General features: G+C 44.6%; 1 protein-coding gene across 1 annotated transcript in view; it reads left to right on the forward strand.

Annotated features, from left to right (window-relative positions):
• Nucleotides 1–25,574, forward strand: part of ADAMTSL3 (ADAMTS like 3) — a 285,901-nt gene that overhangs the window by 211,743 nt on the left and 48,584 nt on the right. Inside the window, exons 15-20 of the mRNA XM_081838660.1 lie at nucleotides 60–343; nucleotides 7,073–7,202; nucleotides 8,666–8,858; nucleotides 10,497–10,676; nucleotides 13,559–13,712; nucleotides 23,913–24,996. Coding sequence (XP_081694786.1) covers nucleotides 60–343; nucleotides 7,073–7,202; nucleotides 8,666–8,858; nucleotides 10,497–10,676; nucleotides 13,559–13,712; nucleotides 23,913–24,996 — 2,025 coding nt within the window. The remainder of the gene's footprint in view (nucleotides 1–59; nucleotides 344–7,072; nucleotides 7,203–8,665; nucleotides 8,859–10,496; nucleotides 10,677–13,558; nucleotides 13,713–23,912; nucleotides 24,997–25,574) is intronic.

A 25,574-nucleotide genomic window follows, 5' to 3' on the forward strand; every position in this document is an offset into this window, starting at 1 on the left:
AAATGTTTCATAGTTCCGTTATTATTGTCCTGATTTCGTACGCTGTGGTTTAATTGCAGGTTTATCCCCGAGCCATGGTCCCCTTGCAGCACTTCTTGCGGCCGTGGTGTTCAGACGCGTGATGTGAAGTGCCGTATTTATCTCGCATTTACTGAGACGGAGGTGGAGCTGCCGGACGAAGAGTGCGAAGACACCAAACCGGTGACTGAGCGCAGCTGCCACTTGGAGTCATGCGATGGTGACCCATTTGTCCCAGAACCTCCACCTTCGGAAGATGCTGCAGACGTTGTCTATGGCTGGGAGTACATTGGCTTCACTCCCTGCTCTGCTACGTGTACTGGAGGTATTTTTGTCTGTGAATGTCAAAAAGATCTTTTTCAAACGTTACAAACAATTGTGCAGGTGGCAAGAAGGGCGAAGCGTGATGAACCAGTTCTCCGTGAATGTAACACTTTCTGTGGAACAACCCCCTGTTCCCCCCTGTCCCTTGCTGCATGGAAATCTGGATCATTGCTCAGTGGTAGAGCACATGCTTTTGCATGAAGGAGGTTCCAGGTTCAGTCCCAGCATCTGCAGGTACGACTGGGGGAAAGACCCTTGTCTGAAATTCTTGAGAGCTGGTGTCAACAACATTGAGCTAGATACATCAGTGGTCTTATTCATACTGGGGCAGAGTCTTATGTGTTCCAGAAAAGCACTGTAGCTTGGAGGTAGAGCACCTGTTTTGCATGCAGAAGATGCCAGGCTCAGTCCATGGGAGGTTCAGCAGGTGGCAACATGAGACTAGGCCTTTTCAGCAGTGCCCCTTGTGTGTGGAATGCTCTCCCCAGGGAAGCATAGCTGGCACTGTTTTGAACTCAAGGCAAATTGTTTTATTAGGGTCAATGACCAGTATCAAAACAAAAAACACCAATTACAAAATTTAAAAGCTCAAGGCAAAGTAAAAGAATATAAAATCACATATAAGTAATATAAAACGATGTAAGGTAAAAAAGGTAAAGAACCCCTGGACGGTTAAGTCCAGCCAAAGGCGACTAGGGGGTTGCGGCGCTCATCTCGCTTTCAGGCCGAGGGAGCTGGCAATTGTCCACAGACAGCTTTCCAGGTCATGTGGCCAGCAGGACTAAAACGCTTCTGGCACAACGGGACACCGTGACAGAAGCCAGAGCACACGGAAATGCCGTTTACTGTCCCGCCACAGCGTTACCTATTTATCTACTTGCACTGCCGTGCTTTCGAACTGCTAGGTTGGCAGGAGCTGGGACAGAGCAACGGGAGCTCACCGTGTCGCAGGGATTCGAACCGCTGACCTTCTGATTGGCAAGCCCAAGAGGCTCAGTAGTTTAGACCACAGCACCACCCGCATCCCTCTGGGTGTTATTTATCTGTCAGAAAGGAAACCTTTCTGATGTAGGAAAGTCCATCGATCGATATGTTGTACTAACCCTGGGTACTAGTCATTGTATGTCGTATTGTAATAGCTGCTGCACAAAATTTGGCCACCTTGTGTGTTATATCAGGATTGTTATCTAGGAGCAACTTTTGGTGCATCTGGCAAAGACTGTTATTTTCTCCTTGGGCTTTCTTTGGCCCTTAATTCAAAGAGTGGCAATGTGGCTTCTTTTTTGTCCTGCCTTAAATTAATAATCATTATTGGATGTTCTTAAGTCACTTTGTAAATAATAATACCAATAATATTCCTGACATCCTCATGTAGGGGTGGGAAGGATTCCTTTCTGAGACCCTGAAGAGCCACTGACTCATAGGCAGGGTGAGCCAATGAGCTGACTCTATATAAGGCAACCCCCAAGGGAATTTCGTGGTGACAACAGCCACGAAATTAAAAGACGCCTGCTTCTTGGGAGAAGGGCAATGACAGGCCTAGACAGCATCCTGAGAAGTAGAGACATCACCTTGCCAACAAAGGTTCGTATAGTTAAAGCTATGGTTTTCCCAGTAGTGATGTATGGAAGTGAGAGCTGGACCATAAAGAAGGCTGATCGCCGAAGAATTGATGCTTTTGAATTATGGTGCTGGAGGAGACTCTTGAGAGTCCCATGGACTACAAGAAGAACAAACCTCTCCATTCTGAAGGAAATCAGCCCTGAGTGCTCACTGGAAGGACAGATCCTGAAGCTGAGGCTCCAGTACTTTGGCCACCTCATGAGAAGAGAAGACTCCCTGGAAAAGACCCTGATGTTGGGAAAGATGGAGGGCACAAGGAGAAGGGGGCGACAGAGGATGAGATGGTTGGATAGTGTTTTCGAGGTTACCAGCATGAGTCTGACCAAACTGCGGGAGGCAGTGGAGGACAGGAGTGCCTGGCGTTCTCTGGTCCATGGGGTCACGAAGAGTCGGACACGACTAAACGACTAAACAACAACAACAAGGCAACCCCCAAGGGAATTTCAAAAGTAGTTTACTATATTCACGTGAAGATGTGCTGTTTCCAAAAGAAAAAGTAAGAAAACCACGGGTGGTGGTTCAAAGCCCATAAGCAACTATGACTTCCAGCCTCATTTCATGGGTGTTTTAAATAACCAGGAATTTAAATTAACAAACAGTTAAGTAGGTGAAAGGAAAAGACAGGTGTGCTTGAAAAAATTCAATTAGAATTTTGTGTATATGTCATTGTTCGGTTGGAGCGTGGCGCTGATAACGCCAAGGTTGAAGGTTTGATCCCTGTATGGAACAGCTGCATATTCTTGCACTGCAGGAAGTTGATCCTCGGGGTCCCTTCCAACTCTACAATTCTATGATTCTGGTTAATGTTGACATTTACCAGTAATTATTGTGGTTGTGCAGGGACCAGCTGGAAATGAAATATGGCGTATATGATACAAGGCTTGGTTTTGGGCCTTACAGTCATTGTGTGACAAGTGTAAATGATGGAAGTGAGGATGACATTATATGCTGGATGGTAAGCCCAAATTTTTATTAATTGGGAAATTGGAGTATTATGTTAATAATATTCATATTTTTAAGAGGATCTATGGCAGGCTTTCTCAACCTCGGCCCTCCAGATGTTTTGAGACTTGTTGTTGTTTAGTCGTTTAGTTGTGTCCGACTCTTCATGACTCCATGGACCAGAGCATGCCAGACTTTGAGACTACAATTCACATAATCCCTGACCACTGGTCCTGCTAGCTAGGGATCATGGGAGTTGTAGGCCAAAAACATCTGGAGGGCCGAGGTTGAAGAAGCCTGATCTATGGCCATGTACAAAGGGAAGCTCTTTAAACAGATGCCCCAGAAGAAGAAGAAGAAGAAGAGGAGTTTGGATTTGATATCCCGCTTTATCACTACCCGAAGGAGTCTCAAAGCGGCTAACATTCTCCTTTCCCTTCCTCCCCCACAACAAACACTCTGTGAGGTGAGTGGGGCTGAGAGACTTCTAGGAAGTGTGACTGGCCCAAGGTCACCCAGCAGCTGCATGTGGAGGAGCGGGGACACGAACCCGGTTCCCCAGATTACGAGTCTACCACTCTCAACCACTACACCACATTGGCTCTCTGGAATCAAGAATAGTTTGGCAGGCCACTTGAAGTGTAGCTTTTGCAATCAGTGTGTTTCAACAATACCATTTTTGTTTATATGAGATAATACGCTAGGTTTCTAGGTGAATGTTGTAAAGCCATACAAAATTACCCAGCTGTTATGGCATATCCTATTGGCTATCAACCATAGATCGTATTTTGATAGAGTTTTAAATCCTTGCATGCATACGTTAAAAATACATATTAAGCTCACCTAGACCTTGATTTCAATTATCCACGTTTAGTGTTCGGTCAGGGATTACGCTCTTCAAAATTGATTTTCTGTGTATGTATCTGTGTGCCATGAGTGTGTTGAAACACACTTGAAGAAAACTAAAAACAAGCAGAAAAGCAACCCTCGATCCTCTGAGAAAATGTGTAATGGAGTGAAATGCGCAGGCCAAAAAGGAGTCAGGCCAGCAGTTTATCTAATCCAGCACTGACCTTCTAGAGGCTCTCTAGGGACTCGGCATTCTTTACTCAGCCTCACTACCTGAGGTTCCATTAACCGGAGATACCTGGGGATTGACCCCTATAGATGCAAAACATGCACAGTGCCCCTGAGCTACAGCTCTTTGAAATATATAATCGGCTTGCTCCGATGATCATCTAAGTGCGTTTTGCTTTTTTCGAGAAACATTGCTGCAGTATTGATGGCACAACATCAAGTGTGGTTGATTTGTTAATGAAGGACAAGGCATCTCTGCCAAAATCTCTTTCCCAAATTGCGGCTTGGGTTGTTCCCTTCGTATGCCATGGGTAATGTCCAGTTCTGACATAATACAATTTTGAATGATTGGGGACAGATGGAAGTGGTTGAGATCCCATTATAAAAATCACTTGTCACTCATATCTAGGAACAAAAACCCTCGCCCATGCTCTAACCAATTACTGAAAGTCATAAAACACACACGACTAACCTGCCCAGGGTGGGGGATGGACATATTCCAGTCCTGAGTTTTTCCACGGAGTCAGCTAAAAATAAAAACAGGCCTTTTTCGTAACCAACAGAGTGTTGAGAAAAGCCTTCATGATTAATTAGGAGAAGAGGTATTTATGGCTGTAATTGTCTAGCTGTTGTACAGGTTTTTGTTGTTGTTTTTTTAAAAAAGGGAATAAAACTCAGGGTTTTAATATATCCTACCTACACAAATAACAAGGCTCTGGATTTTTATTAGGAAATGCAGTGAAAGTACAAAGGTGCTTGGAACCTTGCAAATCTTTTAACAAAAGAGAAATATTAAGCTGTCTTGAAATCAGATTTGTAGCCCCTCTGAAGCCTCTAGGGGAACATGCATTGAGAAGGAAGGAAACAGGTTCCCTGAACTATGACCATTTTCGGTCTTGCGTATCACATTAGAAACCCCCCACTCCCCACCATTCCTCATAGTACCAGTGAAACCTCAGTACCAAAATGAACTTCAGCGCATTTCATTCCGTATGACAGTGGTAATGACTTCTTGTTTTATTGGGCTGTACATAGATGAGATTTCCAAGGCAACTTTATAGCCTGTGGCCTTGGTTCTCTGGCAGGGCTTTGTATATAATAAGATGAGGTTCACAACTCCAGATACCGTTCTAAACGGTCAGGCCAAGAGACTCGCAACTCAAGGCCATATCAGATGTTCTGGTGACAGGGCTGTGCTCTAATCGCAGAGAAAGCAAAAAACAAGGGACTCTTGTTTTAGGATGTGGCCTGATTGGTTTGTCTAGCTTGGCGTTGCCTCAGTGCTCCAGGGTTTCAGATTAAAGGTGGGCTGGATGCCCTCAGCGGAAGGATGGAAGAATTCTGGATTGGAGTTATTGTATACTGGCAGAGGTACCAGCATGTTGAGAGATGGAGCGAGATTACAGAGGGGAATTCCAGATATCTGCCCGGGGCTAATGGCGTCTCTTTGTTTGGGATGTGGCAAATTATGGCTCCTGTGAGCAGAAACTGAAAATGGAATTGCTGGACTGTGGAAAACATCAAGGAAAAACATTTCATACAGAAATAAGAAGGCAAAAGTTGAACAGACCAGTGGTTGTGAAAGTAAATGAAAATTATCTGATTAGCATTGGAATGGTTTATTGATTAATTAAGAAATGCAATGTGATATTAGATGACCAGCACTTCCTGAAATTCAGAGCATGGGAAGTCACCCAAAGATATAAAATTCGGCATTTATATTTGGCTTTTAAAAAAAATTGTAATTTGGAATGTTTTAATGTGGTTTGTATTGGATTATTAAATTGGGAAACTTAATAAATATTATATTTTTAAAAAGTTGGGCAGTTGTTTCCATCCATATCTGGAGATGCCAGGGATCTAAGGTGGACAGGGCCCCCACAGTAGTGTGGACATTGGACTCTAGATCCGTTTGTGGCATATGCAGAAGACAGCTCTGGTTCGTTTGACCCTTTAATTGACCCTCGGTCCTGTATACCTGAAGGAGCGTCTCCACCCCCATCGTTCAGCCCAGACACTGAGATCCAGCACTGAGGGCCTTCTGGCAGTTCCCTCATTGCAAGAAGTGAGGTTACAGGGAACCAGACAGAGGGCCTTCTCAGTAGTGGCACCCGCCCTGTGGAACGCCCTCCCTTCAGATGTGAAGGAAATAAGCAGCTATCTTCTTTTTAAAAGACATCTGAAGGCAGCCCTGTTTAGGGAAGTTTTTAATATTTAATGCTGTATTGTTTTTAACACTTGATTGGAAGCCGCCCAGAGTGGCTGGGGAAACTCAGCCAAATGGGCGGGGTATAAATAATAAATGGGTATAAATAAATAAATAAATAAATAATATAATAATAATAATAATAATAATAATAATAATAATAATAATTAGTTCTCTTTTTTTACCTCCTATAAAAACTATGCAAGACACTCTCTGTTTAAAGAACAAATAACTTTCTACTTTGTGTCCTTGCATTTGCAGATTAAATATACAATGCAGAAAGATGTTTCTGAAGTTGCTAAAACATCTTACATAGATTAAACTGCTGCAGACTAACTAACTTGTAACTAGCCTTTATTGCCAATCACCCATTCCCACCACCCTTCTGAGTAATACCCCCCCCCCACCTTCTCACTGTATAGAAGGGTCTGGAAACTTCTGTTTCAGTGTATCTGAAGAAGTGTGCATGCACACGAAAGCTCATACCAAGAACTGACTTAGTTGGTCTTTAAGGTGCTACTGGAAGGAATTTGTTTTGTTTTGACTATGGCAGACCAACACGGCTACCTATCTGTAACTAGCCTTTATTGGCGTAAGTTAAAACAGTAAAATCATAAAATCATACAAAGTCATCCAAATACATTGATAATCCAAACACATTCAATATATAAAAGACTAGATAACCACCATTGAATAAATTTAGCTTTAAAGCTAAATTTAGCTTTAAAGATCTTGGCTAAGTCCTTGAACTGGAGATTAGCTACCTCTGATTTAGTTTGTGGCTTGAGAGAATGTGCTTTATATCTGTAATTTTTTCTTACTGTTCAAGATATGTTGCTCATGTGTAATTTATCTCATTTATATATATATATAACAATCTAGGGACTCAGGAAGCCATTGCAGTGTGCCTAGATGAGCAGACAAAGCAAACTGTCAATGACAGCCTGTGCGACAGCTCAGCGAGACCCCCAGCCATGAGCCGTGTTTGCAATACAAGGCTTTGCCCCTCAAGGTAAGACTCTGCATTGCGGAAACCTGTATTTTTTATTACTGATATTTTATTAGAAGAAATTCATTTATTAAAAAGTGGTTAAAAGAAAGAAAAGGAAAAACGTGAATTAAAAGAAAAATGCTACATTACATTTCCATACATATACAAATGTGTATAGTCTTATTATCCTAATACAGTTGTACTTTGGTTGTCGAACAGAATCTGTTCCGGAAGTCCATTCGACTTCCGAAAACATTTGACAACCAAGGCGCAGCTTCCGATTGGCTGCAGGAACTTCCTGCAGCCAATCGGAAGCCACGGCAGACGTTTAGCTTCCAAAGAACGTTCACAAACCAGAACACTCACTTCCAGGTTTGTGGCGTCTGGGAGCCAAAGCGTTCGAGTCGCAAGGCATTCGGGAGCTGTACTGTACAAATTTCTTTATCAATAGCTTCATATATTCTGTATAAAGTTGCTCCAAATATCATTATGTTTAACTGAGGAAAGTCTGTGTCCATAAGTGATCCGTTCGTATGTTGGCAATATTGTAATGGAAACCTGCCTTAATGCCTGCTTTCAGATAGATCTGTCTAGGTTAGCAAAATGAGCCCCCGTTGTGATGGGACCATGGGCTTGCTTTCTGAAGAAAATGTCAACAGGCTCTTTCCCTCTACAGTGGTACCTCGGGTTAAGTACTTAATTCGTTCCGGAGGTCCGTACTTAACCTGAAACTGTTCTTAACCTGAAGCACCACTTTAGCTAATGGGGCCTCCTGCTGTCACTGCGCCACCGCTGCACAATTTCTGTTCTCATCCTGAAGCAAAGTTCTTAACCTGAATCACTATTTCTGGGTTAGCGGATTCTGTAACCTGAAGCGTATGTAACCTGAAGTGTATGTAACCCGAGGTACCACTGTACAGTGAAAATGGCAAAGACCGCTTCTTGAGACAGAGATCAGGCAGGCCCCTCCCCTTATATCCTGGGAACAGACTCAACCAAGTGGAGTCCTCAGCCTGGTCCACTCCCTGGTCCACGCCAGTGCTTCTGTTGAGAGACCAGCACACATACAGACATCTAGTGCCCACCATGCTATCAGGGCTATCTGACCTGTTTCCAGCCCAGACGGCTGTTAAAAGGACAGTAGCTTTAAGAAGCAGTGTATGAGCTTGCTTGCTTTCCTCCTCCCTCCCCATCCCTTTTCCCTTGTGTGTTGTGTCTTCTACGTGGTGAGCCTGCGGGTGTGGACTGTCTTACAGCGATCTTTCTCAGCCGAAGCCTTTTCCGATTAAGAAGTGGGATAAAAGAGAACATAAAGTGTTAAGTCATTGAATAAAAGTGTTGTGTGTAATGGAGGGTCAGAGAGCGAGAGAGAGCACAACCATTTATGAAACTTCACTGGAATCCAGTATCAAAGCAACCGCTTCTGCCTCATCATTCCTAGCATTGCTTCCTCAGTCTGCCCTTTGGATAATCTCTCGGAACAGGTGGCAGGTGCGTCCCTGGAGGCAATGTTCTGCCACTTGTGGTGTTGGCATCCAGACAAGAGAGGTGCGCTGCCAGCAACCCGGAGGATCAGTTGTTGGGCCCGAAAACTGCAAAGACAAAAAGCCCCACTCTTTGCAAGCCTGCAACCAGATTGACTGCCCCCCAGTTTGGCACGTTGAAGAATGGCAACAGGTATGACGGGGTTGCTAAATCAACAGAGGCTTGAGGCAGGGATGAAGAGCTCAGGGTCCTCCAGATGTTGCTGAACTCCAGCTCTCATCGGCCTCAGCCAGTATGGCCAATGGCCAGGGATGGTGGGAGTTGTCCAAATACACCCGGAGGGAGACATGTTCCACTTTCCCTGACTTAGAGTAACCTCTCAGCGGAGCTCATGCTCAATTTTTAATTCACGGGCTGCTGACAGTGCACTGTTTCTGGAACAGAAGTGTATTCATTCCTCGCTTTTTCAGCAAATGATCTTTCGAGATGAAATGAATTATGTGGATTTCAGAGGCCTTCCTGGGTGAAAGCCACAGTCATTAGGCCAGTTTCGCATAAACAACGGATGAAACAGTCAACCTGTTGCTGGGCTGTACTGATTCAGTCCAAGATACAGGATCACATAACTTGAGTGCTTAAAAAAAAAAATGCCTTCATCTCAGTACTCTGAAAGAACAGGCCTGTAGCTTGCAGGACTTGGATCCAACTTCTTCTTCAAAGGCCCAAGTGTCCACAGCGGTCAACAGTTTAGATCACTGTAAAGCGCTGTTTGTGGGGCTGCCCTTGAAGGCAGTCCAGACAGGGAAGCTCAGACAGTATGTAATTGCTGAAATGCTGAATGGCACATCAAAACAGAGTTATAAAACTGCTGGGCTCAGGGGTAACCCGTGAAATGCGGTCCAGGACCAGTCCAGAATCCGAAGGTTCCACTGGGAGTCAGTCCGACAGGGCCAAGGCAGGACACAAGGCAGGAAACCAGGCAAGGACAGGTACAGGATCTAGCAAACAGCAATGTTGCTCCCGCAACCTGGGGCAGAGTCCGACAGCCTTTTATCTTTGTCAGGGTAACGGCCGGTCCTGATCCCCCGGCGACTCACCTCCCTGTTTCGTCCAAAGGCGAGCACTCCTCCTGCGAGTACTTAGGTCTCTCCTTCTCTCAGACCTTAGTCTCTGCAGCTCGGGAGACGTTGGTAGGTTACTAGACCCAGGGGCCGCCTCAGCCTCCCCTGACCCAACTAGTAGTGGAGCAGCTGTAAGTGATGGCCTAGCTGAAGGCATTGAGGTAATCCCCACATCTGGAGCCAGGGCAGGCTCAGGCCCCTGACTTGGCCCAGCTGGTGTTTGTTGCAGGGGAACCTGTGCAGACTGGGACTCTTCAGGATCAGGCCCCAGACTTGGTTCAGATGATGCCTGAGGCAAAGGATCCGATGCAGACTGAGACTCCTCTGGTTCCAAGTCTGAGCCCGAGTCCCAGGCCATCACAAAAACATCCATTCATCAATTTCATTTATATCCCACTTTTCTGCAAATGCACCAAAAGCAGTTTTCACATTGCCAGAAACTGTTCTGGTTGTCTATACACTATCAAGCACAATTCAAGGTCTTAATGCTGACTTATACAGTTCCTTTGGAGCACCTGAAAGACACTTTGTCTGACAAATTGTATTTTGTAATGTATTATTGGAGTGATCCATATCCCAATCTCCTTTGCTGCTGTTGCATTTGTTGACATCGTTACCTGTAAGGAAAAGACAATCAGTAAGAAGTTCTGAAAATGAAGAGGAAGGTTCTGTGCACAGGCCTAATTTCTATTAGTTTCCTTCCTCTTAGTGTTCCCACACGTGCGGAGGAGGAACCCAGAATCGCAAAGTGACTTGCCAGCAGTTGTTGATGGATGGGAGCTTTCTGAAACTCGCTGATGAGAGGTGCCACGAATCCAGATTGTCCACTCAGAAACCCTGTGCAAAAATGGACTGCCCTCCACAGCTGATTGTGGGAGAATGGTCTAGGGTGAGTATCTTTAAATAAGAGTGTGCCTACATCTGCCTTTCTTCCCCAGCCCTCTCCATTCAAGGTTGGATCTCTACTATACCTGAAGGAGCGTCTCCACCCCCATCGTTCTGCCCGGACGCTGAGGTCCAGCGCCGAGGGCCTTCTGGCGGTTCCCTCATTACGAGAAGCAAAGCTACAGGGAACCAGGCAGAGGGCCTTCTCGGTAGTGGCACCCGCCCTGTGGAACGCCCTCCCATCAGATGTCAAAGCGATAAATAACTACCTGACATTCAGAAGACATCTTAAGGCAGCCCTGTTCAAGGAAGTTTTTAATCTGTGATATTTTAGTGTATTTCTGGTTTTTATGGAAGCCGCCTAGAGTGGCTGGGGAAACCCAGCCAGATGCCTTTTGATGCACCTGTCTCAGTTAACATGAACAGCCCTCCTGTAGGCTGCAAGTGCACACAAGTTACCCGTTTGTAGCACAGAAGTGTGGTTTTTCTCTCTTTTTCTAAAATAATTTTATTGAATGATTTTATGTTACAAAAAACATTGCAACCATGCTACCACAAAATATAATTGAGAAATCAAAATTACATACATCAATATTTTGCTTGTTTTTTGTTATTTACTGTCTTATTTCCTCCCAAACATTTCATACAAAACACCCACCTGCACACACATGAAAATAATAATAATAATGAAAATGAATATTTTTTCCCTTTTATCTTACAAAATCTTTTCTTCGGTTTTGACATCCTGTCAAGTCCCTTCGCATATGTTTTATCTTACAATTGAATGTACACAAAACAATAAACCTTTCTATATAAATTTTCCAATACATTCAGAAAACATAATAAATCCTTAATTGTTATGCACCTCCCTTTACTTCCTTTGTCACTCGAATGCTAGCACGGAGTCAAAACTATTATTGTATTTTTGAACATATCTTCTATAACCATCCAATTTTTCCGCAAATTTTTGCTTTGAGTTTCCTCTGAGTTTGCTGGTCAGTTGAGCCATCTCCACAAATTCCTGTAATTTAATTTGCCAATCTGTTATTTTTGGAGCCTCCTGATCTTTCCATCCCTTGGCCACGAGTATTTGAGCCGCTGCAGTTGCATACAAGAATAACTCTCTGGAATTTTTTGGGATCTCTTTGTCTAAAATACTTAAGTATGGTTTTTCTTAATACGGAATCATTAATGCTCGTTCTCAACATTTTACTTTCAATCTGGATTGATTGCTCATCCTTGAGCAATCCTTGGTTCCTTGAGAATGTGTTTGAAACCCTCTCGATTAGATTACGCGTTTGAAAACCCTCCTCTTGCAATCTTGGTATAGGCCCCCTCACAGTGTAATAGTGCAGACACACATACAGATGCCCTTCATTGCTGGGACTGCCTGCCTCCTGTTTTTGAATGAACACACTGTGGAGTAAGGCAGAATCAATCCGCAGTGCGCTTTGCTTTTCAGAATGAAAACCGTTTGTCAACCGTTTCTTGTGCTTTGTGTGTTGAGGTCCCCAGGGCCACCCCAATAACTCACACATCACACAGAATTTTTTGTTTAAGATTTTTGGCATAATTTTGGCCACAACTTTATTGAAATACAAATTTGTGAGTGGTTGCTTGGGCGTTGGTTGCGACTATCTGCCCCCACCATGGGGGACAGACTGACATTCCGCACGATGCGAAAGTCAGAATGGGGGAATACACTTGGGGGTTATGCAGAGCAGGGAACCTGCCCTCACCCCAAATGCAACCAGGAGCTCATTGCTATGGCCCGAGCCCCCTTGACAGAGTGGACAAGCAATAGCCCCCAATTCTTTTAACGGAATCCCTTGCAGCAGCAGCATTAGAGGGGCAGGCACAGCCAATCCATGCCCCTCAACCAGCCAAACCATAAACCAATGCCTAACCGCAACCTTACAAGTTGTGACGATTTGCTACGCAGTAGGCAAAAACCAAATGACCCCAGCCAATCAGCCAGATGGACAAAATTCCTACCAGGCCCCTGCCCCAAGAGCAGACGACCCCATGACAGGCATAGCAAGGTCAAAGCGAACAACCCTAATTCTAGGGAGGGGGGATGGGCAATCCAATGCACGGTCGAAAAGAGGAAGCCCTAGCCTCATGCAAGGAGTTTTAGCATTTCTGGCTGTCAATCAACAAATGGCAACATTAACTTCTTCCCAAAAACAAGGGAAGCCCCAATCGCATCAATGGCCAACGAACAATTAGCCCGTCCCCAACTTTGGAGTGTCCTGGCGGCCCCCACCACAACACGTGCACTCCATGAAGGAGAACGCGCTTTCCAGGAGCAAGAAATATGTAGTAGGTCTGGATTGGGTGTGGACTAGGCCGAAGAAAAGAACTCCGTCTCCATTGATTCTAGAATACAGTGGTCCCCCGCAAGACGAATGCCTCGCAAGACGGAAAACTCGCTAGACGAAAGAGTTTTCCGTTTTGGAGGCGCTTCGCAAAGCGAATTTCCTATGGGCTTGCTTCGCAAGACGAAAATGTCTTGTGAGTTCCTGCGGGTTTTTTTTCCCCTCCCCCCCCCTTTTCTAAGCCGCTTAACAGCTGATCCGCTAAACCGCTTATCAGCTGATCCGCTAAGCTGCTAAGCCGCTTATCAGCTGATCCGCTAATCCGCTAAACCGCTTATCAGCTGATCCGCTAAGCTGCTAAGCCGCTTATCAGCTGATCCGCTAAGCCGCTAATAGTGCTAAGCCGCTAATGGGCTTGCTTCGCAAGCCGAAAAAAGCGCAAGACGAAGAGACTCACATAACGGATTATTTTCATCTTGCGAGGCACCACTGTAAAATGTTGAGTGTGCACGGCCTTATGTCAGGTTGGCACATGTGGGACAGGACAATTGCTTCATTTCTTTTGCAGTGCTCTGTAAGCTGTGGTGTCGGGACGCAAAGGAGGAAGGCTACCTGCCAGAAACTCACAGCCAAAGGCCAGCATGTTGCATTAAACAGATCTATGTGTGGCGACCTCCCAGTTCCCCCACTGTCAAGGCCATGTCGCATGAGTGCCTGCAACAGTAAGTGACACATTTTCCCAGGTTGCTTGGGAGAAAAGAGCCCTGATTTATTATTGTTACCATACTGTGTGTAGGCTATGCTTTACAAACAGAACCATATCTATATATTTTATTTTATTTTATTTTATTTTTTTATTTTTTGCATACAATATTAATTGCATTCGTCCATAACAATTTCACTATCTTTATAGGGGTTCTTCCAGCTCCCAGTGTCCCCCCCCTTTCCGCAGTTTCCAATATTTATTTCTTCTCTTTTCTGTGACCAAATACTTTTATCTGATCTATAAAATCTCCTTTTTCAATACCTTTTATCAAATTATATTTCAGGTGCCAATCCAATCCGTGTAATGTTTTTAAATGTTTGCAATACTCCTTCATATATTCTATAAAATTAATCCAATCATTTCTATATATATATATATATATTATTTTTTTTTTTTTTGGTCTTCTTGATGTCTAATCTTCCCAATCAATTTCACCATTTCTGCATAGTCCATCAGCTTCAATATCCATTCTTCTTTCATTGGGGTTGTTTCTTCCTTCCAACCCTGGGCATATATAACATTCTTGGTGCTGTTGTCGCATACATAAATAGGACCTTTTTTCCTTTCAGGATCTCTTCCCCTATTATACCTAATGAAAAAGCCTCTAGTTTTTTAACAAAAGTTATTTTAAACATTTTTTTTTTAATTTCATAAATTATTTCTTAGAAGGCTTTTGCTGACTTACAGGTCCGCAGACAGCAACACATCTATACTTAGGTGGAGTCCAAATTGTCTGCACACATAAATATCTTTTCTATATTTGATCTTCCGTTTGCAGTGAGTCAGCATTTGAGGATATCTGGCTGCAGTCATGCAGTAGCAGCAGATTTCGGTCAATTTGTATCAGTGTTAACTTTTTTTTTACTTTGCCCTCTGAAAGACAGCCTGAATTTGCATTTATGCACATAAATTAGCACATGCAAATTTTGTGCAAATTTGTGTCATGTCTTTCAAGGGCTTAGTAACGCTCCTGTTTCGGATGGCAGGCGGTGGGGACTCAGAAAGGATTTGGAGATGGGCAAGCTAGTAATTGTTCTCCAGTTCAGATCTGCACTTGAGCTGAATTTGGAGACTTTTACGAGCCCCTGAAGTTAATTTCCAAGCCTGGCTCAGCAGAACGTGGCTGCTGTTCTACTGAGTAGCCCAATCTTACATATATTTGCCCAGACCTGAGTCCTGCATTCCCAATTAAGTGTGCATAGGATTGCAGCCTTAGCATTGTAATTAGAGTGTTCCAATGTGCATAGGAGACAGAAGATGCCTTTCTTTCTTTCTTTCTTTCTTTCTTTCTTTCTTTCTTTCTTTCTTCCCCTTGCTGCCAGAAAAGGGTCTCTGCACTTTGCTTTTGAAAGCGCCTGCAAGGGTGGTAAGTGTACATGTAAAATAATAACAAATTAGGCATCTGACTGGTCTTTTGTGCAAACAGATCCCGGCTACAGTCTTGAATGTGCTTGCTCTGGCAGCCGCAGAGCCCTGCTGAGGTCAGTGGGGCTCTGCCAGCATAAGCACATTTAGAATTGCAGCCACTGTGTCTGCTTGCGAAAAAAATCCTTAAGTGTCATTACCTTGCATATGTATATGTATAATTCCCCAAACTAAATCCATGTATTCCTTTCGTGCTTTAGAAGGAGGTGAGAGGGTTTTAATGTCAATGACTTAATATTAGAGAGAACTTGGCAAAAACTATATTGTACACAAGCTCCGGGGTCCAGGCCAAATCAGGAGGGGTTTTTGTTTTTTACTCCCCCATCTCCTCCATGCTATATCATCATCTCCTTTTGAGAGCTCCCGTAGTTTCAAAAGTACTTTGGCACCAAGTATGAACTCAGCAGGCAGCTGTAGCCAATCCAGGTGAAAGGAAGTGCTTTTTCACACAATGCCATCGTTCAGTGATGGAACTCAGTGCTGCAGGATGTGGTGGTAGCCACCTGCTTGAAGAGCTGTAAAGAAAGCGTAGAGAAAGTCATAGCAGCTGCTAGCTATGATGGCTCAATAAAGGTAAAGGGGACCCCTGACCATTAGGTCCAGTCGTTACTGACTCTGGGGTTGCAGCGCTCATCTCGCTTTATTGGCCGAGGGAGCAGGCATACAGCTTCCGGGTCATGTGGCCAGCATGACTAAGCCGCTTCTAGTAAACCAGAGCTGTGCACAGAAATGCTGTTTACCTTCCCGCTGGAGCGGTATCTATTTATCTACTTGCACTTTGACATGCTTTCGAACTGCTAGGCTGGCAGGAGCAGGGACTGAGCAACGGGAGCTCACCCCGTCGCGGGGATTCGAACCGCCAACCTTCTGATCAGCAAGTCCTAGGCTCTGTGGTTTAACCCACAGTGCCACCCGCTTGATGATTGCTCAATAGAACCTCCTTATTCAGAATAATTTCAGTTACTGGGAATAAAACAGCCATGAGGGAGGGCTCTTGCCTACACGCTGTGCTTGTAGGCTTCTCAGCAGCATCCTCACTGACCACTGTTGGAAATAGATTGCCACCCCAGGTGTGGTGCAATAGGACTCTTGTATTAATATGAAGAGTGTACCTGCGCAATGCATACACACTTTACATTTTAGATGTGTTCCTTAAAAAAAATTATGCATACATACATAAAGACACGAAGCATTTTACAGCAATCTGCTCTCTGCTTGTGGCGTAGTTTGCTTGGCGTGGGCTGACCTGTTTGATTGGTGAAAATTGCAATGGGGTGGGTGGGCAGGAATAAAGTTACAGGGCTCTGTCCAGCATTCTCTGTCTGCAAATGCAAGGGCTCTTGCACCATCGGACAGGTGAATTTTAATGTTTGTGCAACAGAGGAACCTAATGCACTAGCTGTGCCAGCAGAAACTCGTTGCACATGGTAATATTGTGCAACGAAGTCGCCAGCAACCTGCTCTTGTGCAACAATACTCCTCCGGCACAAAATATCTTGCCAGCAAAACAAGCAGGCTGCTAAGTGACTTTAACTTAGCGCTACATTGGCTTCAACCCACAGAATTTGAGCAGAGGGTTTAACTATATGGCCTCTCAGAGCCCCTTACAGTATATGGGGAGGAGGGAGGGTTTTCTTTGAACCAATCACGGTTCAGAGGCCTTGTGCAGCTGCTTCGGTACTCACTGCCTGGAGACCTGAATTAAGAGACAGGTTGAAGACAGTTTCCTTGGATCAGGTGTGGGGCCCCAGTGCAGGCATCTCCTTGAGTTTAATTGCCTTCTGTGGCTGCTTGGCTACATGCCGTAACTCCGCATTAAAAACAAGGCACCAAACAAAATAGGAGCTAGCGTAATTATTGGTTCATACATAATATGAAACTTCTTTTCTTGGACTTCATTGCCAGTTAACATGCCAAGATCCTGAGGTACAAAACACCACTTTAAATAAAGCTCCACGGACTTGAAGGAATGTCCTTGGCGTGGCATTTAATAAAATATTTTTGAGCTGCATATCTCTCTGAATTTAATTAATTGTGGATATTTGCGTGGCAGTGTGTCCAGCCTGCACATTGCTTGGTGGAGAATAACGCTAAAGAAACATGGTTAGCTCCTGCTATTGAAAGAAGGGAAGTAATATGGAGAAACAGAAACAGAAATGAAGGGAAGTAATATGGAGAAACAGAAATGAGGGTGGTTCAAAACATGTCTTGTTAAAAGAAGGAAGCTTTGGGGAAATGTTATCTTAATTCAGTTTCTTGAGCTGCTTATGGCAAGGATTTATGTTCCTCTCTATCTCAGAACCATGCTGCACAACCAGCAGAATCATGTGGGCAAGCTCTTGTTGGAATGTGACATCTCACCAGTAAGAGGTAGACTGCATGACTCTGCTGGTTGTGTGGCTCAGCTCTGGAATGAGGCTGTGAATGGAGAGACAGCGTGGTGTAGTGGTTAGAGTGTCAGACTAGGGCCTGGAAGGCCAGAGTTCAAATCCCCACTTGGCCATGAAACTCACTGGCTGGCCTTTGGCCCAGAGAGCCAGTGTGGTGTAGTGGTTAAGAGCGGTGGACTCGTAATCTGGGGAACCGGGTTCGTTTCCCCGCTCCTCCACATGCAGCTGCTGGGTGACCTTGGGCCAGTCACACTTCTTTGAAGTCTCTCAGCCTCACTCACCTCACAGAGTGTTTGTTGTGGGGGAGGAAGGGAAAGGAGAATGTTAGCTGCTTTGAGACTCCTTCGGGTAGTGATAAAGCGGGATATCAAATCGAAACTCTTCTTCTTCTTCTTCCCTGCTTCTCAGCTTAATCTACCTCACAGCGTTGTTGTGGGAATACCACCTTGAGATCCTTAGATAAAAGGTGAAATATAAATGTAATATCTGTCTGTCTATCATTCATCCATCCATTCATTCATCCATTCATTCTTGATGCTTGTATCCCAAGTTTCCTCCTACTGGAGCCCAAAGTGTCTAACAAACATGATAAAACAGTCAATTAAAGCAATTTAAAATTTTCAACAAAACGGAAAACAATACAGCGGACACTGAATGAGGTTGTATCCAATGGAGCGCTAAGTTAAAACTACTTAACTGTATGCTTGCATCCCTGAAAAGATGTTTCACCAATGAAACGCTGTGCAAAACAATGCATAAGCACGCTGCTGGTGACTGTTGCACAATAGATTGCTCAATCTTCACTATGATATCCTGCTAGATCTTGTTGTGCCTGTGTTGGATTCCCCTGTTGCGGAATATTAAAGCTAACTCGTCCTTGTGCTAGTGGGCAGTGAGCCAACGGATGCAGCCTGGTGCTACAATTTCCAGAGTTCCCTGGGAAGAGGGATTGGTTGTTAAACCACTCTGGGAATTGTAACTTTCCACGGGGGAAGAGGGGTCTCCTAACAACTTTCAGCACCCTTAACAAACTACAGTTCTCAGAATTCTTTGGGGTGCAGCCACAGCTGTTTTAAGTGGTATGTTACTGCTTTAAATGTCGTAGTGCAGATGGCACAGAGAAAATCTTTTTTTACGATGTTCGCTCAGCCAGAAAACATATTGGATGACTTTGGAGAAGTTGCTGTTCCTTAGCCTAACCTACCTGTTTGTAAGGATGAAGGACAAATCGCACCTTGAGCTCTTTGGCGAAGGGCTGGGGTATTTAAATAAAATAACAATGTCTTTTAAAACCAGTCTTTAAAACCACTTGAGTTGCTTACCTAGTCAGACCAGTCCTGAGTTATAGCTCTGTAAAATTCAGCAGAGTTACTGATCTGGTGTGCCAAGGATCTGTCCCATGACATCATTGCTACATGCCATTGTACTGTATTAATTCATTCCTCTGCAAAACCCCAGTGATTTGCCTATTGATTTGCATATATTTTTCCTGACTGTCAGCTTTCAGAGCGTTTCGCAAAGTTAAAAACAGGTAAAAGGACAGCACTGAAACAATAAAATAGAGTAAGAACGAGCAAAACCAGATGGAAATCGCTCAGTCATGTGTTGTTGTTTTTTTTTAAAAAAAAAAAAAACCTGAAGAGCAGAGAACCAACCAATCGAGGCCAAAGGCCTGGTGGAGTAAAACAGTCTTAACAGCCTGTCAAAATGCCTGTAGCTTAGTGGACACAAAGACCTCTAGGGGAAAGGAAGGCCATAACTCAGTGGTAGAGCATCTGCCTGACATGCAGGAAGTCCCAGGTTCAATCCCTGGCGTCTCCAGGTAGGGCTTGGAGAGAACCTTGTCTGAAACCCTGGAGAGATGCTGCAAGTAGATAATGATGAGCCAGAGGGAACAATAAGTCTCACATCACAGTTATATTAAAGGGTAAAGGGACCCCTGACCATTAGGTGCAGTCGTGGCCGACTCTGGGGTTGCGGCGCTCATCTCGCTTTATTGGCCGAGGGAGCCGGCGTACAGCTTCTGGGTCATGTGGCCAGCATGACGAAGCCACTTCTGGCGAACCGGAGCAGCGCACGGAAACACCGTTTACCTTCCTGCAGGAGTGGTACCTATTTATCTATTTGCACTTTGACGTGCTTTTGAACTGCTAGGTTGGCAGGAGCAGGGACCGAGCAACGGGAGCTCACCCCGTCATGGGGATTCGAACCGCCGACCTTCTGATCGGCAAGTCCTAGGCTCTGTGGTTTAATCCACAGTGCCACCCATGTCCCACTGTTATTGCTTAGTGGACACAAGGACCTCTAGGAGAAAGGAAGGGCCATAGCTCAGTGGAAGAGCATAAAAACAAAACAAAAAAGCTCCCAAGTGCCTAGTCTTGATCCAGAGTTAGGGAAAGGGGGAGAAATGGATTCAGTTCAAATTTAAAGGCCAGCACACCCAATTCACAAACCATACACGAAAACTGAAACACAGCTATTCCTCAGAATTTGCACTTCTCCAAATCTTGGCAATGCACTTATCCAGCCAAGTAATATATACCAGTGTTTCCCAACCTTGAGTCTCCAGCTGTTTTCAAACTACACTTCCCATCATCCCTGACCACTGGTCCTGCTAGCTAGGGATTATGGGAGTTGTAGTTCAAAAACAGCTGGAGCATCAAGGTTGGGAAACACCGATATATACAATGAGGCATACACTAGGGTAGAGGAGAGATTATGCATTAACAAAAGTAAAATACAAAAATGTGTTATATTAGGGGGGAAATTGCTTTACAAAGATACGTATATTAGGGGAAATCTGCACTAAAATGCTGGTGAATTTTCACAAGGACATCTTTTTAAAAAATAAATAAATAATCACAAGCTGATGTGCAAATGTGGAGAAGTAAATTTAGTTTAGAAAATGGGGAACCGGAATCGATCTGTTCGCCCATCCCTATACAGAGCTCAGTTGCTGTGCTTCTTCCACTTTAAAGGGGAAAAAATGCACTTTGTGGAATTGGCAAAGTTAACAGCAAAAATAAGAGAACTTAATGTGAGTGTTTTGTGGAAGAATGGAAGCCTTTTTCGGACTATTTACAGAAGTATTATAGTATGATGAGTTCGTGAGCAGAATTTAAACTATGAGCCACAGAAGAAATTAGAGGTATTGTGTATTGTGGTTTTAAGACAGAGAAGACAGGGTGTAGCAAGGGGGAGCAATTAAAAAACACCCGGGAAAACAGGGTGAAAAGTTGACAAAACAAAAGAAAAAATGTTGTGTATTGGAATGTATAGGTGAATTTTTAAAAAATTTAATGAAATATAACTGGAAAAAAGAGAGAAAATACACTCTGATGGAGAAAAGGCCTTTTTGCCCAAGCCCATGGAAGTTCTGCAGGGTGAGCTGGACAAAACTACCGTATTTTTTGCTCTATAAGACTCACTTTTTCCCTCCTTAAAAGTAAAGGGAAATGTGTGTGCGTCTTATGGAGCGAATGCAGGCTGCGCAGCTATCCCAGAAGCCAGAACAGCAAGAGGGATCACTGCTTTCACTGCGCAGCAATCCCTCTTGTTGTTCTGGCTTCTGAGATTCAGAATTTTTTTTTCTTGTTTTCCTCCTCCAAAAACTAGGTGCATCTTACGGTCTGGTGCGTCTTATAGAGTGAAAAATACGGTACTTATCTGGTGTCAAGCTACCTTGTTCTACAACTCTGGAGTTACAACTGAGATTTTCTGTGTTCCCCATCACTGCCAACCACACCTCTGATGGCACCGAGAAGCAAAGCACAGCCTCTTCCAAAGATGTTGAGAAGTGGTTGTTTTATGGGGCGTTACAACGCACCTGCCAACACAGAATATAGACCTAATACCTGCCCTTCTGCTTCCCAAATGGAATGTGTTTTTCTTTCTCTCATACAAGCCACCTGTGCAAATGCAGTAGGCCTAGCGACTGACATGGCCCTGCTTTGCCAAAGAGAAGAAATCCAGCCCATAAAATAAAGGGGTGAAGGGTGGGAGGAGAATGACCGAGCAGCTTTGCCGTTTAGATGCTTTCATGCATATTCATAGCTATGTATCACATTGATACTTGGTTTGGAATAGTTTGGAGTAAGCCCAGGACAGCTAAAACATGTTTTAATTTTTAAGTCACACTTGCTCTCCATGCATTCTGGACTTTTGGAAATGGGGACAACTTAAATGCTGGAGCATTTCCATTGAGACAAATATTTTGAACTGCATCGTTATTATGATAAAGTGCACTTCTTTCAGTAAACTCAGAACCCGAGGCAGTTTATTTCTTGTGCAGAAATGAAACAGCTGACTGCGGCTTGATAAATACACAGGTCTTAAATGAGCTGCTGTCCTCATTGGCCATAACTGACCAGCCAAGACATTAATTCACTAGAGAGATTCCCAGTCAGTAGTGGGAATGCATGTGGAAATGTGGCAATAAAAGTATATAGCAGATGAGTGGATGAGGGAAAGTGAGTCCCAGTTTCCTTTCCCAGATTGCTTTGCCTACCTTTGGCTCCTTGCTTCCCTCTCTGTCAGAGTGCTCATTTTCATCTCTAGCTTCCCACATTCTGAACTGTCCCCCACTTTCATTTCTGGCAGGTAACTGTGCTGGTTATTACTCATCACTGCATGCCCATGTTCATATTAGGTCCTTTATTTCCAAGTCTGTTAAGCATGGAAAACTTGGTCTGAGTTGTGTTGGTTGCTGAGCATGCAAATAGGTCTGAGATGAAGGCAAGTATTTAATAGCTACTGATGTCACTGAACACACCGACGGCTTTATGAAATAGAGGGGAAAGGGGAAATTCTCAGTTCAGAAGGCATTTGGGGGCACAGTGTTTCCTAATGTGCTTCCATGCTGTTGCTGCTATTTTAAAACTCCCTGTATGGAGAAAGCTAGCTTCCTACACATGTTACTGTTTTTTACCCAAATCACAGATGAATATACTAAGATCTTCAGATAGTCCAGATGTGAACTGATATTTGAGTCTTATGGTGCAATTCTCACTTAGAAGTAATTAGTGAGACTTGATTCTAAGTACGATATTTTTCCATCTATAAGACGCCCCCGTGTATAAGGCGACCCCTATTTTTTGAGCCCAAAATTAAGAAATAAATATTTTAAACGTCAAACAGTGAGGCAAGCTGTGTAATGGCAGCTGCTCCTGTCAGCCCGCCCTGGATGCTATCACTGAGCTCCTGGCAGGGGAGGGGAGGGGCGCACAGCGGGGCCTCCATAGTCTGACTGCCCCCTCCCACTCAACCACCCTACAGCTAGAAGAATTATCTTCCCACCCCTCACGTTTTTCTAGGGACGGGTGGCAACCCTAGGCCCAATGCACTCTACTGAAACGTAGGGTTTGCTGCCTCCCCCAATCTGTCAAAACGAAGGGGAAGGGGGCAGGAGATTGGGGGAGGCTCGGGAGTCATGGGCGAGTGGCGCACCGTTGCCCAGGAGGTGTGCAAGGTGTGCAGTTTCTCTCCTGGGCAAGGCATGGAGGGGGGAGATGACTTTGTTCCGCTCGGCCAACTGGAGCAGCGGCGGAGCCAGGCAGCTGAGCATGAGGGAGAGCATGAATGAGAGCGTGTCCCCGACGGCCGGGAACTGCAGAAGTCAAATTGATTTTTTTCTGCTCCACTCTCAAACAACCAGGGGAGCGAACTGCACTCTGCCCCTTGGGCGTGTGCAGGCTCTGCGCTGCCCCCCCCCCCCAGCTGTAGGGCGGCTGAGTGGGAGGGGGCAGGCAGACTCTGGAGGCCCCTCAGGGCGCCCCTCCCCTGCAAGGAGCTGCAACAGCCAGAGCATGTATGGCAGCATGTACAGTATTGATTTGTATACAGTGGTACCTCAGGTTAAGAACTTAATTCATTCTGGAGGTCCGTTCTTAACCTGAAACTGTTCTTAACTTGAAGCACCACTTTAGCTAATGGGGCCTCCTGCTGCTGCCACGCCACTAGAGCATGATTTCTGTTCTCATCCTGAAGCAAAGTTCTTAACCCGAGGTACTATTTCTGGGTTAGCGGAGTATGTAACCTGAAGTGTCTGTAACCCGAGGTACCACTGTATTTAATTGCAACGTTCCGTGTATAAGACTACCCCCAATTTTAAACTTTAAGAATTTGGGGGGGAACCTCGTCTTATACATGGGAAAATATGGTAAGTTTGCTGGGGATTAGGATATCGATCTACCAAGTTCAATATTCTGTTGAAACAAACAATGATTAGAAGCACTTCTGGGTAAATGAGGTTTGCAGAAATGAAACAGACATTGATGGGAAAGAAACTGGTCAAATGTGTCGCCCCACCTCCACCCACCCCCACTATGACTTTATCATTTCAGAGATGAAACCTAAACTTTTTGGGAAATTTGCTTCCCTTGGACCACAGATCCTCAGCATCCACAGAGTCTACATACAAACGAGGCAAGAGAAGCGCATAAATTTTACCATCGGAAGCCGAGCTTACCTGCTTCCGAAAACATCTGTTGTCATTAAGTGCCCCGTCCGGAGGTTCCAAAAGTCGCTTATCCAATGGGAGAAAGACGGGCAGCACCTCCAGATCTCTAAGCGACTTGGCGTCACTAAATCGGGATCCCTCAAGGTCAACAGTCTTGAGGCTTCGGATATCGGAGTGTACAAGTGTATTGCAGGCTCAGCGCAGGAGACGTTTGTCCTTAAGCTCATCGGCACAGACAACAAGCTGATAGAACCTCCCGCTTTTGGTAAGCCCACCGGTGAGAGTAGCAGCACAGAGCGCAACGAGGCCAACAGCTTTGGAGCAAAGTGGCACAAAATGAGTCAGATGTGGCAACTGTGGAGCCAGAAGAGCGAGCAGTATCTGGGCGATGGGCAGGTGAACGACCAGCCTTTTCTGCGACACCTGGAAACTCACACGAGAAATTCAGCGGGAGAACGTGGCTCTCGTGAATTCAAAAATAAGCGGCTGGAGGCAGTGGTTCTCCCCGGTGCCTACAGTATGGATACAGTACATTTCGAGGAGCTGATAAAGAATTTGAGTCACCTTGTCGAGGCTGGAGAGGTCAATGACGAATTGGCTTCCCAGCTCGTCTACCAGTTGATTGCCGAGTTGTCCAAACCACCGCATTCTGCTTCTGATATACAGAAGGAGCCTCAAGGCAAGAAGCCGCCCTCTAGGAAACCTGGCAAATCTGCAGACGTGCCTGATAATCTCAGCACAAAACCCCAAGGCAATGCATCGACGATGAGCCAAAAAGCTCCAGTTATTGTGAGGCACAACGAAGGGGCCAAGATTCTTTGGAACAGAACGGAAACCGTACATATTGGGAGTACAGTCTTTTTGACAAAGGACACCCACGCTATACATTTGCTATGTGAAACTGTTGGTGTTAGCAACCCTAAGTATACATGGACGAAAGATGGAATGGAGTTAAAGTCCTTTGAGAAGTAAGTAAAAGGGAATCCATGCTTTTTGTGGTTTTTCTCAGTGAGTCATGTGATATCACTGTCAAATAATTACAGTATAAAAAAGGAATCAGCTGTGAAAATCCCTCCCCCTTACCCATTTTACTGCATTAGCATTCATTTTGGGCATCAGAGTCTGTTAAGAAGGTAGCCATCGACATTTTCAAAATTAGAGTCCACTGCAAACCCAGCTGTGTTAATGGCACATGGCTAAATATAGTGAGAATGGGAGATTAATTTGACCTGTTTTTTACTCAACAGAGTATGATATTCATGAACCTCAGAATTGTGAAGAAATGAAAACCTAGTTGGTGCTTTTTGGCTGCTGTAGAGTTAGAAAAAAGAAGCCCAGGAAGATTTAACTGTAGGGGAACAGGATGTACACAGAAGGCAAAGCATGTGTTCTCCTTGAGCTTGATACTGGTCTGTTTCATACTTTCTGGATCATGCCAAAGGCCTATTTAGCTCAGCATCCTGTTTCCCACAGTAGGCAACTAGATGCCTATGGGAAGCCCACAATGCAGACTTGCCCCACTGTTGTTCTCCAATGACTTATAAGG

Source organism: Podarcis erhardii (genome assembly GCF_964252035.2).
Source record: "Podarcis erhardii genome assembly, chromosome: 14".
Classification (NCBI taxonomy): domain Eukaryota; kingdom Metazoa; phylum Chordata; class Lepidosauria; order Squamata; family Lacertidae; genus Podarcis; species Podarcis erhardii.